At 40.4% G+C, this 12725-nt stretch overlaps 2 protein-coding genes across 4 annotated transcripts in view; one reads left to right on the top strand and one right to left on the bottom strand.

Moving 5' to 3' along the window:
* Window positions 1-810: 810 nt before the first annotated feature.
* vstm5 (V-set and transmembrane domain containing 5) lies at window positions 811-4206 on the top strand. Its single transcript, XM_029518140.1, has 4 exons — window positions 811-1395; window positions 2307-2633; window positions 3386-3529; window positions 3913-4206. Exons 1-4 carry the CDS (start codon window positions 1320-1322, stop codon window positions 3942-3944), a joined length of 579 nt encoding a protein of 192 aa, XP_029374000.1. The 5' UTR covers window positions 811-1319; the 3' UTR covers window positions 3945-4206.
* med17 (mediator complex subunit 17) overlaps window positions 3737-12725 on the bottom strand; it is an 11665-nt gene continuing 2676 nt past the window's right edge. For 2 of the 3 annotated variants that reach the window (XM_029518135.1, XM_029518134.1), the window contains exons 2-13: window positions 12119-12363; window positions 11253-11416; window positions 10851-11070; window positions 10612-10748; window positions 10364-10445; window positions 10109-10261; window positions 9702-9832; window positions 7363-7547; window positions 6826-6963; window positions 6380-6497; window positions 6117-6276; window positions 3737-4811 (exon numbers count right to left, since the gene is read on the bottom strand). In XM_029518135.1, the coding sequence (XP_029373995.1) occupies window positions 4603-4811; window positions 6117-6276; window positions 6380-6497; window positions 6826-6963; window positions 7363-7547; window positions 9702-9832; window positions 10109-10261; window positions 10364-10445; window positions 10612-10748; window positions 10851-11070; window positions 11253-11416; window positions 12119-12353 (1932 nt within the window). In that variant the 5' untranslated portion in view covers window positions 12354-12363 and the 3' untranslated portion in view covers window positions 3737-4602. Of the gene's footprint in view, window positions 4812-6116; window positions 6277-6379; window positions 6498-6825; window positions 6964-7362; window positions 7548-9701; window positions 9833-10108; window positions 10262-10363; window positions 10446-10611; window positions 10749-10850; window positions 11071-11252; window positions 11417-12118; window positions 12364-12725 lie in introns of those variants that run through there. The other variant, XM_029518136.1, reaches the window with a different exon arrangement.

Below are 12725 nucleotides of genomic sequence, written 5' to 3'. Positions count from 1 at the left end.
ATCTGTTCTGAGATTTTAAGCTCTGACTTTGGAAAACATTCATGGTTTGGAAAAAAACTGTTATAATTTGCTTAAATTTATGTTCAACTGTGAGTATAGCTATCAATCAGCAGGTGTCAGTATATCCGTTTCTATATCTGGTTGGAAAGGGTCCCTGTCTCTTTCAGAGAAAATAAAGATGTGATTCAGTTTCTTTTCATGATAGCAAGGAAAGCTTCAATCGTAGAGTGGGAGATGATCCTCCCTCTAATTCCATCAGAATTCTCTCAGAGGTTTGTGACTGTGGAAAAACTTGGACACTGCATCAATGGAAGGACTCATCTTCTGGAGAGCTGCAGAAACTTTCACTGGATATTTTCAAAGATGGCTATTATGTGGATTAAAATGCTTTTGGATTGGGAACAAAGGACATGTTTAGATTGATTAATTACTTATTGTTGTATGTCATTTTATAAAATGTATTATGTCAAAGCATGGTTAAAGTTCCCCTTTTATTACTTGTAATTGTCTTGCAGTATTTTTGTAACATAGTTTTTTTGTTTTGTATTGTTTATGCCTTTCGTAAAAATATATATGAAGTGAATGTACAAAATTAGTAATAATAGGTATATACTTTTTCATTTTTATCATCGTATGTTCTAATGTTCTAATGTTCTAATGTTCTCTTAATTTTCTTAGAAGAGGGCCTGAAATTGATTTGAGATCTTATACACTGAATGTCAGTTTGCTGGTTGTGTTACCTGTCTGTTTGTGTTCCTGGTGCATATATATATGTTTATGTGCTTCCTGTTTGACATGTTTTTCCAGGTGTGTCACAACACAAATACCGGCTGACTAAGCCTGTCCTGGTTTCATTTTCCGACATGATGTCGGTGTAAACGCAGTTGAATGTTTGTCAGGCTGGGGACAATAAGTAAACTGAGACAGATGTATGTGTGTTTGCGGCATAGTTTCCCATAAGTGTGTGTGAGATCAAGTAATAGCTGGTGAACGTTTGCTCACTAATCTCTGGCTGAACCTGTCTGATAGGTGTAGACTGGCTGGCACTGACTTGTGCAGGTATGAAGAGAAATCCAGCACAGTCCAGGGTTTAGGACCTGCGAAAGGAAAGAATTCCAGGAGCTCTGAGACGGACACTGTTTTTGGGGGATAAACTCACTCAAGCCAACGTCTGTAAATAGGATAAAGGAAAAGGAAACCTTTGGAGCAACAAGTGGGTCCTGTGGAAGAAAAAGAACAAAGAAGAAGATGGGCCGGAATGTGATATAAACTGGAAGACATTCTTCTGCTCTGGATTGACCAATGGGTTTTGGATTCTAATGTGGCACTGCAGGCTCTGGGATGTCCAAGATGTTGCTCTGTTTCTCAACATCATGTTATATATTTGTGACCTAGGTAAGCATTGTTCATAATTTGAGCTATATTTAGAGAGAGTGTTGTGCTTGAGAGCTTGCTTTTATGCAATTGTACATTTGTTCAGGACTAAATACAAAGGATCAGAGTGGGAATAAGAGTTTAAACTCAGGCCTAACCCTAAACCTAACAACTCTGTTCACCCTGTGCCCTCAATTGGTGTACTCCCAGTATACAAAATTGAGTCCTCTGAGAAACTATAAACTCTAATTTACTATAAAGGAAACATGAAGCATCAGAGCTGTGACATAAATAACTATATTTCTTTGATGGATTCTTTCACACTGAACCATGGGAAGTGTGTGAAGTCTGAATAAAAGTACAGAGGCACATTGTTACTGATCTTAGTCAGGACTGGTACTCACAGGTGGAATTCTTTGCTTATGTTTCATTAAGTAAACACACTACCATCAGAACCACATCCCACACTGAAACTGGAAACAGTTGATGTAGGGGCAGCTACAACACACCAGCCTATTACAAGTGACTATATTCAAATTAGCACCCCTGAGCTTGTTTGGCAGGTTTCATTTCTTTAGCAAGCAGCTTGTATTTTGTAACAGGATAGCAATTTTTTTCTCCCCATGGAATTATTGCAAATGAGTCACAGTGTTTGGCAGCAACAGCTCAGCAACTATGTCATGCTAAATATTTCCTTTTTATAGAGCTGTATAGTTTCCTACAATTCTTCAGCTGTAATTATTATTATTCCCCAAATAAAGGTTAAACATTAGCTACATTCATGAAAGGTCAATGTAAAATTTCATATAGAAATCTGGTTTATTTCTGTTGTATTACATACAAAACTGGAACTGGAAGCTTTCTTTCATTGAAATAAGTCTCATGTTCCTCTAAAATTTGTGTCCACATCCTCTCAACCTCTACTTTGGAAGTTGGAGCCATCTCCATCCACTCTTCTCAAAAGAGCCTCACTAGGTCAGTGCAGGAGGATGTGTTCTTCTCAGTGGATATTACCTGCAATGGGATCCCCACCATACAATGGACCTTTATGTCTGGAACAGTGAGCCGCACCATAGGGACATGGCAGCCTGGGGTGTACACCAACATCACAGTGGATTACAGCAGCAGAGTTCAGCCATACAACAACGGCTCTATTGGATTGTCAGACCTGCGGCTGCAAGATAACGGATTCTACGTTGTGACTGTTACAGAAACATCAGGAAGTAGCAAGGATACTGGGTTTGTCCTTAAAGTGAATGGTGAGTTTAATTTGGACTTTCAAAATCTAGTCTATGCTTTGTTTTACACCAACAGCCCAGAGTCCAAGTTTTAAGGTAAAGGGCTGCATTCATGTTCCTACAGCTACTGCCTAATTCAAGTCCACAGCACATTAGACTTGAGCAGACAGCAGCAATTTGCCAAACAATCTCTCAACCAGCTGTAGATCTCTCAATCTACAGCTGAAGCTGATGACTTATAAAATATTTTACCTAGCATAGATTGGCCTAATATTGCCACCGTCTTATAGTTCACTATTTCACATTAGTTTTGTTGATAATGTTCTATTAAAGATACATAAAATAAAATCAATGGTTTAAGTTAAAGGTCTGTATTTCATAATTAGGGCCTTTTTTGAATCAAATGCCCACATTGTGAATTCTCCAGTCTTTTATTTTGAAGGGTTGATATCCAAAACCATCTCAGTGAAGTTTTATGTCTTTTCTCTCAGGCTTCTCCCTGGAGCTATAGAACAAGTCAGTCAGCCAATGATTCCTGCAAGTTTAGATCGTGGGTCAAAGTATGTGGGGTTTGTTATGGTGGCTGCTTTTGTTATGACATCATAAAGTTTGAGAAGTCATCAAGGCTGTTTGCTGCTTCCTCATTACCACGTAATCAAGGCCCTCGACCTCCTAGGTTTTGCTGTGTTACCACACTCTGCACACAAGCTGTACTGTTAATTTTGTTATTACCGTGATGTGAATGTGCTTTGGCTCCTGTCTCTGTCACCCAGAGGTTCTATATGAGGATCTGCAGTACCTCTCTGTGTCTGCCTTAGCATTGGCAAGTCTGGCTGGCCTTCTCATGCTGACTGTGTGGCTACTGGACAAGGCTTACAAGAAGATAGTGACCTGGAGACGAAGGTCAGAGATGCCAGGTAAATAAGTAGCTAAAGTACATACAGTTTTATAAATCTTATCAGTGTGTGAAGCACCTTATTAATGAGCTTTGTACTGGCATCAAACTATCAAAAGACAAACTTCTTCTATTTCACTGCAGCTACTGTAATGAATAACAAACCAGAAAAAAGACCTTGGACGTGAAAATGTTCACATTAAAGTGTTGTGATCTAGTTCAGTTTGTTCAGCCGTCACTGTGAGTAATGTCTGTATATGGCTTATTGGGTGTGAACATGGGCTTTCGTTAGGTGCCATGTATGGGTGTGATTTGAGTACAAAGGTCTGTGCATTCCATTGAAGCTGTTACAACTGTGTATTGCATTCATGGCAGATTGACAGTTCTATTTCCTGCTTTATACAGAAAACGATGTGACTGAGCTGCAGCCCCTCTGATGGACATCTCACTGCCGACATGAAAATGTACCAGATGCTGATCAACTGGCCAACTGTTTTGGAACATGTAGCCCAGGTGTACAGAAAATAACAATCATATTTCAGTTCAATAAGAAGGTGGTTTGAAAAAAAATGATGAAAAACTGTATCACATTTGTGTAGTTAATACATATGCAGTAGCTGTTCACTATTGAACCTGGATTGAATGTAAATGTATCACTCATTACATTGGAAAAAATACAATGTATTTATAGCTACGCTACATCAACTCTGCCATTTTCTTTTTACTTGCAGCTTTTCCAGAACCATCGTTCAAACTTGAACTATTGCTGGTCTGTATCAGACTCCAGCTTCAGAGATATGAGTCCATTTCTGAGTGATTTAAAAAAAGAAAGAGAAAATTGTTATAAAAATTAGTAATATTAAGTGAATAAAACAGGAACCCAGAATCTGGCACTTCAAGGTAAAACGCAATGATGTTACAGCTTTAATTTTATGATGATAAAGCAATACAATGTGATACACAGAATACACATATTTTGAAGAGACAGTTGCTAGGAGGTAGAAACTGCTGAGGAGGAAACAAGAGTATGGAAAAGTTGAGTTACTTAAACGTGTGCCTGTGCCACGACTCCTAACTGCTGGACTACAGTGTTGACTAAGGGCATGGTGTCAGTGCAGCCATGAGGAGCTCCATCTTGTATACAAAGTTTCGGCCCTCCATCTTGCTCCAGTGCACCTCTTTATTGGGTCCTCTGAGGTGGCTCCACTTGGTATCCTGGATAACGTCGCTCTTTGGCAGCTCTTTGGTCTGGCTGCGGGGGAACTGGACCAGAACTTTACACCCGCCTTCAGGGCCATTACGCACTAAACAGACAAACAGACACACACATTCATTTTATTAGTGATTAAAAGCTTGTTGTGTTAATGTTCATACAGCTTCACTCGATCTTTTGGCAATTAGAGTTTTTTTCAAACAATCACTGTAGATTCTGTGATGGCAAATTCCAGAAATCTGTGATGAAGTGTCATGATGGCAGTTTTCCCTCATGATCTCATGACCTCATGACCAAGGAATACCATCTTGGAAGAAGATCTGCATCAACATAGCTAGTGTAGGTCCTACAATTGCATCTTGCAGGAAAGCACCTGCCAGCCTTGCTTTAGAAAGTTAAGCACAATGTAAAATTTTTAACTGCATAACAGGCTTGTACATGAGATGCTATTATTTACTCTTTTCAGAGCTCTGTTCCATGTGTCCTCCTTCAAACCCTACCCCAGTCCATCCTCCCAATGTGACTTGATCTTTGCCAGGGTTGTATTTTTAAAATATGTTATTCGGTCAGTTGTTTTACACATTTGTCTTCTGGAATCAAAGAAAAAAAACAAACTAAAATGTTATCTAAACCTGAGACTCTAGGTATGCATGGCAAGTTTGGGTCATGGCGCTGGAGTAGATGGCAGATCTGAAAATATCAGATCCATGAAATAAAATTAGTACCATAGCCAAATTTATTCATTCACAGGATTCAAGGGATGCTAGACCCAATCTCAGCTCTCACACTGGGCACGGGCGGGGTATACCCTGAATAGGTCACCAGTCCATTGCAGGGCCAACACATAGAGACGGTGACGAAAATCGAACACCAGAACCACCTTAGGTGATGCACTGGTTGCAGGGGAGTAAATGACATTTAAGAGCCAGTGGATATTTCTAAATGAGAGACGTCATGAAGTTTGATCTTCAGAGATGACATGCATTGTGGTTTCAAGCCATAAGGCAACAGCTTTGGTCAAAGTCTTAACAAAACTAATTTTAGCAGCTAATCGAGCTAATGTTAGCAGTCTAATCTGAAAGGTTGAATTCTTATTACACCCCAACCTTGACACCAAGAACAGATCAACATGTAGCTATCAAGCTCCCTGTGTGGATCGCAAAATTACAACAGAAGGTCAATGGAGCGGTATTGCTATAATGCATCGCAGGAGACAGTTCTTTCTCTTAAGATGGAGGAAACCGTCCTACTTTGATATTCAAAATGTGTACAATGACACTTTATTTATGATTTTTTTATGGTACTATTATTATTTTACCAGCACCTGGTATAATAAAGCTTTAACACAGTGGAAAAAGCAGTGAAATGCTCATTGAGAGAGCATCATCCATGTCACCTGAAATGGCATGTTCGCCATTGGGAGAAGCAACAGTGACAGCAGATGCATTGCCAATACTCTCCACTGGGCCCAGACCAACATGGTTACTGAAGCTGAGAACGTGCCAGCCCATCACTTTGGCCAGCTGCTGAACTGCATGCACCTGATGCTGCGACATCTGCAATAACACAACATAGAAACACAGACAAGGATACACACAAATTCCTGGGTAATAGTTAACTTCTTAATCACCACACCCTCCTCTAGCCATTGTGAGGTACCTGTGAGAGAAGGAAATCCTGCAGCTCCTGTTCCTGGTGTGACAGTGTGATGACACGTCCATCTCTGTGCACTACTCTGATCTGCTCAACGCCGATGTTCAGCTGCAGCTGGATGGACCTACAAAAAAAAAAAAAAAAAAGTAACATTTGGAAATGCTTATCTGTCTCAACCAAGTAGAGTATAACACAGAGTGAAGGAATTAAAAGATATGAAATACTTTTTCACGTTCTGTATCTCATCTGATTAAGCAACTTGTGTTTGGTTAGTGAGCTTTGCAGCCATTGAAGAAATGGCTGCTAATAAAAACATGGAAGTCAAACTAAACAAAAAAAACCTGAAAGTTATTAAAGAGCCTGTAAAACATAGTAGCTCATAAATAGATGGCTATTTCCCATGCTATGTCACCTCTCACCCCCTCTTTTCCCTCCTGCCTATCCTCACTTACTTGCAGATCTGCTCATAGCCCTGAGAAGTGATGAGCACCTTTACACTGGACTCATACACGTCATTAATATTAGACCAGTGGGCCTGGATCTGGGGGTCTTCAATTCGGCTGGCCAGGCTGTCGATGGTGCGTGCTGTCCTGTTGACCACAGAACATTCATTCTGCTGAGTTTATTTATAATCAAACAACAAAACTACTGTACTTAAAGCCTTCAGACACCAGCAGGTGTCAGGGGATTTCACACTAATTATTTATCATTTCTCACTGGCAGCACATTTGTATTCAGTCAGTAGCTCCAGCCAAACAAAACCACAAACTCCTGTTTGACAGTTCAATATAACATGCTCACAATGGAAATGGACCTGTTAAATGTATTCCTTGAATCTCAATCAGAAAGAAAAACAGCAGTTTCTTCTTTTACAAAGAAATAAAAGTGCACTATTCTAGTATGTCAATGTCCTTTCACTTCAGTTAGTTGTGTTGGGTGAGGAAACCACACTATAACATTTAAAATAAGTGAGAGTAATCTAAAGTTACCTGCTACGTAGGAAGATGTGTTTGGCCTGTTTGATTATCTTCTCCAACAGTCCCTCACTCTGCTGTAAGCTGGAGATCTCAGTCTTGTCATATGCCAGTGGCCCTGCTAGACGAAGGCGCTTGTGGCCAAAAGGGGCGCTAGCAGGATGCGGCATCACCACAGAGCTCAGCTGCTGTTTGTGGAACTGTCAGAGACACAAAATTGTTCAAGGAAGATTGACAGGGTGAAGCCATTTTGACAGCAATGGAAGACCCTGGTCTAGAAGACATGTCCAGACAAAGTCTCCATGTAGGACACAGACTGAAATAAACTGAATTTTTAAAGAATCACTTTTAAAGAATAAAAAAATAAATCTCAGGTCTGGTTCTTGCTCTGGCTCTGCACAAGGTTTCTGCCTCTTAAAAGAAATTCTTACTCGCTACAGTCACCAAATGCTTAACTAAAGTAAACAGGTCAGAGTATCAAATCCAATGGGAATGAGAGACATTTATTCAAAACATTGCTAAGAGGCTGAGTGATCTATATAATCCAGGTAAGGCTACCAAATTTTAAGAAAGGCATTGTATCCCCTCCTTTGTATTTGATTTTTTTTTTTTTTTTTTATGAGCAATGCAACTGTTCATCTCTAAAGACCCCCTATTAATATGGAGAGGGGAATCAAGCTTCCACATCACTGCTACGCATTTCCTAGCCACACACAAAGCAATATTCAAAGATTTCATTGTGTTCTAGATAAAGATCTGAACCTAACTTGTTCGGTTGTTTGACTTCTGTGATAGTCAGAGCCTGTCCATAACTAAACATCATGTCCAAACCTAAGGCTATCTATCACTGCACATTGCACCCTTGGTCGCAGGTCTATGGTTGACTTTCCACACTGCCATTGGTGAGGCAGTTGTCTGGGGCTGTCTCCAACAGGACTGCTGATGTTAGTCGTGGTGGTATTAATCAAACCTGTTGGCAGACACCCAAGATTAAAGATACTGTCAGGCCAAAGTAGGAACCCTATGGAGTATGTATAGTTTGCAGGAATCCTGAAGCAGCTGACAGATACCAGTGGGACAAATGTTTCATGACTTTGGAAGTCAAGATGCGAAAATCAGGGTTTGAGAGAAGTTCTGTGAGGTCATGGAGTAAGACCTTCCTTTGGTCTTGACAAAATTCTGACAAACCGTCCCATGTGTCGTGAGAGGAGAGTGGCACTCTGTCCACACTCGTCTACGGGGGAGATGGGGAGCTGCTTACTTCCACTGTGTGTTTCTCACAGGGCTCTCTAGGGATGAACACAACATTCTATGGTCATCAGGGATGGTACCAGAGTGGTAGACTGGGGTGGTGGTTTCCCTTTTCAAGAAGTGAGAGCAGAGAGTGTTTTCCAACTAAAGGGGGAATGCAATTCCCCCGGAAAGTCTATGCCATAGTGCTGGAGAGGAGAGTCCATCAATTAGTCATTCCAGATCCAGGAAGATCTGGGGCTGGACTGATGAGGTGGTCCAGGCATCTAGTCAGAATTATTCCTGGATACCTCCCAGAGGAGGTATTCTGGGCACCTTCCAGCCCGAATGGGTAGCAGATGGGAGTAAGACTCTCTGGAGGAGCACCCAATCCTCTTTCAGACTTGTTTTTCTGAAGGGTGGATTAACTGGTTTTTCATTTTGGTTCTTGAATAGCTATAGATATAGTGCGATGTTTGGAACCACGTTGATATTGGATGAATTGAATCATGTAGAATAGAGTAGTCATCTTTTCAAAAAGGAGATGGGAAGATTGTTCCAATACGTCAGGTCACCACAGGAGCAGAGTTATTGCAAATATTGTTGACTTAGGCCAGTTGATGGCTCAATCTGAAAGTTGGGAAGACTTGTAATGAGGTTAGATGCTCCCTGTAATGATGTTTTAGGATTTTGGTTAAATATATTCAGAATCTAGTATGACAATGATTTTTGAGCTGAGCTAAGTAAAGCAAGTTAAACAGGATTCCCAGAAAGTATAGGCCAACCATTGAGGGAATTTGAATTAGCACCTTTTAAAACCTTAGATTTGTATCTGAGCTCTGCAGAGTTCAGGTGTGTATTCAATCAGACTTCACCACAGGTTTAGAAAGCTCTCAAACATTTAAGAGAAATGGAAGCACATTATTGCATATGTCAGTGTGACATTACACTTTATCCTTTTTAAAATATTTAGGAAATGATGTCTTAAGAACCTTGTCACTATGGGCAACTGTTCCGCAACATAACAAAATATGATGAGCCTTAAGTGCATCATAATCAACATGATAACTAAACGTGCCAGCTATTTCGGAAGAGATAAAGAGTGTAATAACACAGTGGCGCACCTCTCTCATCATTTGATGCAGATTATGTTCCAGTACATAAAGATGGTCATCTGGTTTGGGTTTTTCTGGAGACAAGCGATGACTCTTTTTCTCTCCTGTTGAATGGCACAGTGAAATGGACAGCTGCAAACCTGTAGGAGTCACAGTAAGGTTTTTGTACATAAAAAGGAAAAAAAAAAAAAATCAGCAACACAAAGAAATCATCTTATTGATGATGATTGACAGACAGTGATGTTGAGATTGAACCCACTTATCTTTTCAGTGGTTGCACAGGAATATAAAAAAGAGTGTGTTCTTTGATGTTAAATATGGTATTTATTAAAGAGCTTTTGATTTTGCCCAACAAAATAAGAATACCATGTATGCTGATGTTTTTCTATAAATGGTATGATCACAAGTGTCCTGACCTGGGAAAGGCTGTGAGATGATCTGATTCTTTACAACAATATGAGGGATCTGGGACTTAATCTGGACAGCTTCCCTGGACAACTGGGCAAAGATCTCCTTACAGAGCAAAACGTTCTGTGCAGCCTCCAGCTTCACATGCCATGGCTGGGTACCTGGTCGGGGATGAAAAGAACTCTGGTAAGAGATAAGGCAATGCTCTGTTATTACGCCAGTTTTACAATTTAACACCTGTGAAACTGTGTGTTGAACTATACCAGCTTTGGTTTTTGGTGGTCTCCAGAACAAGTTGATGGTCCCAAGATCGCCAATGTCTGGAGCTTGCTTCTGTATGGATACCTGATGATATAAACAATGTGTGACAACTAACGCAACGCATTTCACCAGATTACTTACTAGCTTGATAGCTTACATAACTGAAATTCCTGAGTGACTTCAGACTGGATATTAATGAAATGTGCTGTTGTAAAGAGACATAGTAATCCATCTCTTATCTCCTTCTCACCTTGATATAAGCAGATCCCTCCAAATCACTGGGGATCTGGACATCAAGAGGACAGTAATCCTCTGGGATTTTTTTGTCCAGATCAATGTCAGTGTTCTTGATCACCTCAAATGTGCCATGATGAGGAAAAAGGGAACCTGTATCAATCAATAGTCAAAAAACAATAGCTTGCAGTTAGACTACAAGCTGAAAGTCTTACTTTGTGGGAAAGCATATGTAAACATTAGAAGCCTTGTTACCTGCACTGCGGTAGCTCAAGTCTCCCAGGATCTTATCACCCACTTTGCGTAATTTCCACTGGGAACGAAGTCTCAGAAGTTCAGAGTTGAAGTCCCTCTGCCTCCTGTTCTCCTGGTTCTCTGCTACTGACTTAGTGAGCTTCTCTGCTCCCTTAAGGAGAAGCTGTGCTGCTGTGGCCAATGACTTTTTTTTACTGATGAGCTGGAACACCTGTGGGGTCTGCGCAAGGCCCACAACATGTTCTTATGGACAGTCAGGGTGCGACAAACCAATCAAAACCAGAGACTACTGCTGCGTTTGGAAATTTCATCAGTGCTACATGCTTATGTGTTATCTGAAATACATTTATTCACAGTTACCCCACCTGTAGATAATGATAGATATATTATATAACACTTTACCTTCCCAGCTGTTGGATCCTGAGACACTGGGTCTAAGGCCATGTACTTCTTCTCTTTCACCACGCTGAGCACATCATAAAGAACACACATCTCTGTCAGAGCACTACGCAAGTTGTTACGCACCGAATCCCAGGGCCAAAGAGAAGGCTGAAACTTCACTGTTCCTATGTAAATAAAGCAATTATCAGATTAATCTGAGTATAGGATTGCATTTGCTTTAGAAACATTCTTCTATGTCTATACAATAGATTTAGTTGCTAGCAGATTGTCATGCTAACTTCAGTGGAAGAAAAACATCATGGAAGTGGAAGAAAAATAAGAATTAACACTAACATGGCTTTTCACTGCTACAGACAGCCCACTGTGATTACAGGAACTGAATTGAAAGGAATTACATTGAAAATGAATTAACAACCCTTCCTCTAGACTTCAAAGCAAACAACTGGTAATGTTCATGCTGGCAATGTAGCAATATGAAATCTTACAAATATCTTCATTCAGGAATTAACTATTCCCATTGGAATGTACCACCTTGACGAGGACCATGCAACATCTGGGAATTCATAGTTTTGTGGAAATATATGCCATTAACTGTTTTTGTGTCATTTCTGCAAGACTAGCTTGAGCACCTTGCAATTCTAAGTTTGAAATATATCTTTCATTTTCAAGAAATTTAAAAAATATAAAACCCCCTGATATTGGATGGTGTTCATTTTGCAGTCAACGAAATTATCAGATGTTCCCAACCTGGAAACAGCTTTGACCAAAAAGGTGTTGATTTATGAGAACAGTCATAGCTGATGTTCAGCTTGATAGTATCTAGCTCTAACTTTACACACTTCCTCTTTGCTCTTGACCATACAAACCTTCTTCCTCTTCTGTTTCCTGCTTGCCCCATTCCCGGTCCCTTAGTTCACTGTCGACCCCATCCTCTTCTGAATCAGATCCCTGGCTGAAGTCAATTCTTTGCGCCAATTTTGCCAGGTTCTGGGACATGGACAGGGGAGGGACATATGTCTCTGTCCCATCTAGGGCCACTTCCTGCACCTGCTTCTCACATGAAGACTCAATGCTGACCCTCACTGCTGGACCACCAGACATGATGGCAAGGCTGGCATGAGGACAAGCAGAGGGATTCCATCGTCAGACTTTTTTAGACACATTGGAATAAAGAAAGCTATGGTAAATACGTGTCTACTTTACTGAAACTGGGTTGAACGAAAAAAACTAAAACAAATGAACAAACAAAACCTCAGACCTGTGTGGAAGTACCTGGCTGCATTCTAACATATTCAGAAAGAGATGCTAAAGCTTGTGGCAAGATATAAGGTGGGGGACTAGCTTTATTTGTGAATTGGTGTAACCCTACTTATATATCTGTCAAAGACAAGATATGCTGGTGTCCTGCCATTGTACTGTGGGCAGTTGGTCTGAGACCAGACTGCCCACAGTACAGTCATATAATACAGAATA

Source organism: Echeneis naucrates, chromosome 13 (assembly GCF_900963305.1).
Source record: "Echeneis naucrates chromosome 13, fEcheNa1.1, whole genome shotgun sequence".
NCBI lineage: Eukaryota > Metazoa > Chordata > Actinopteri > Carangiformes > Echeneidae > Echeneis > Echeneis naucrates.
This window is presented reverse-complemented; position numbering and strand designations above follow the sequence as displayed.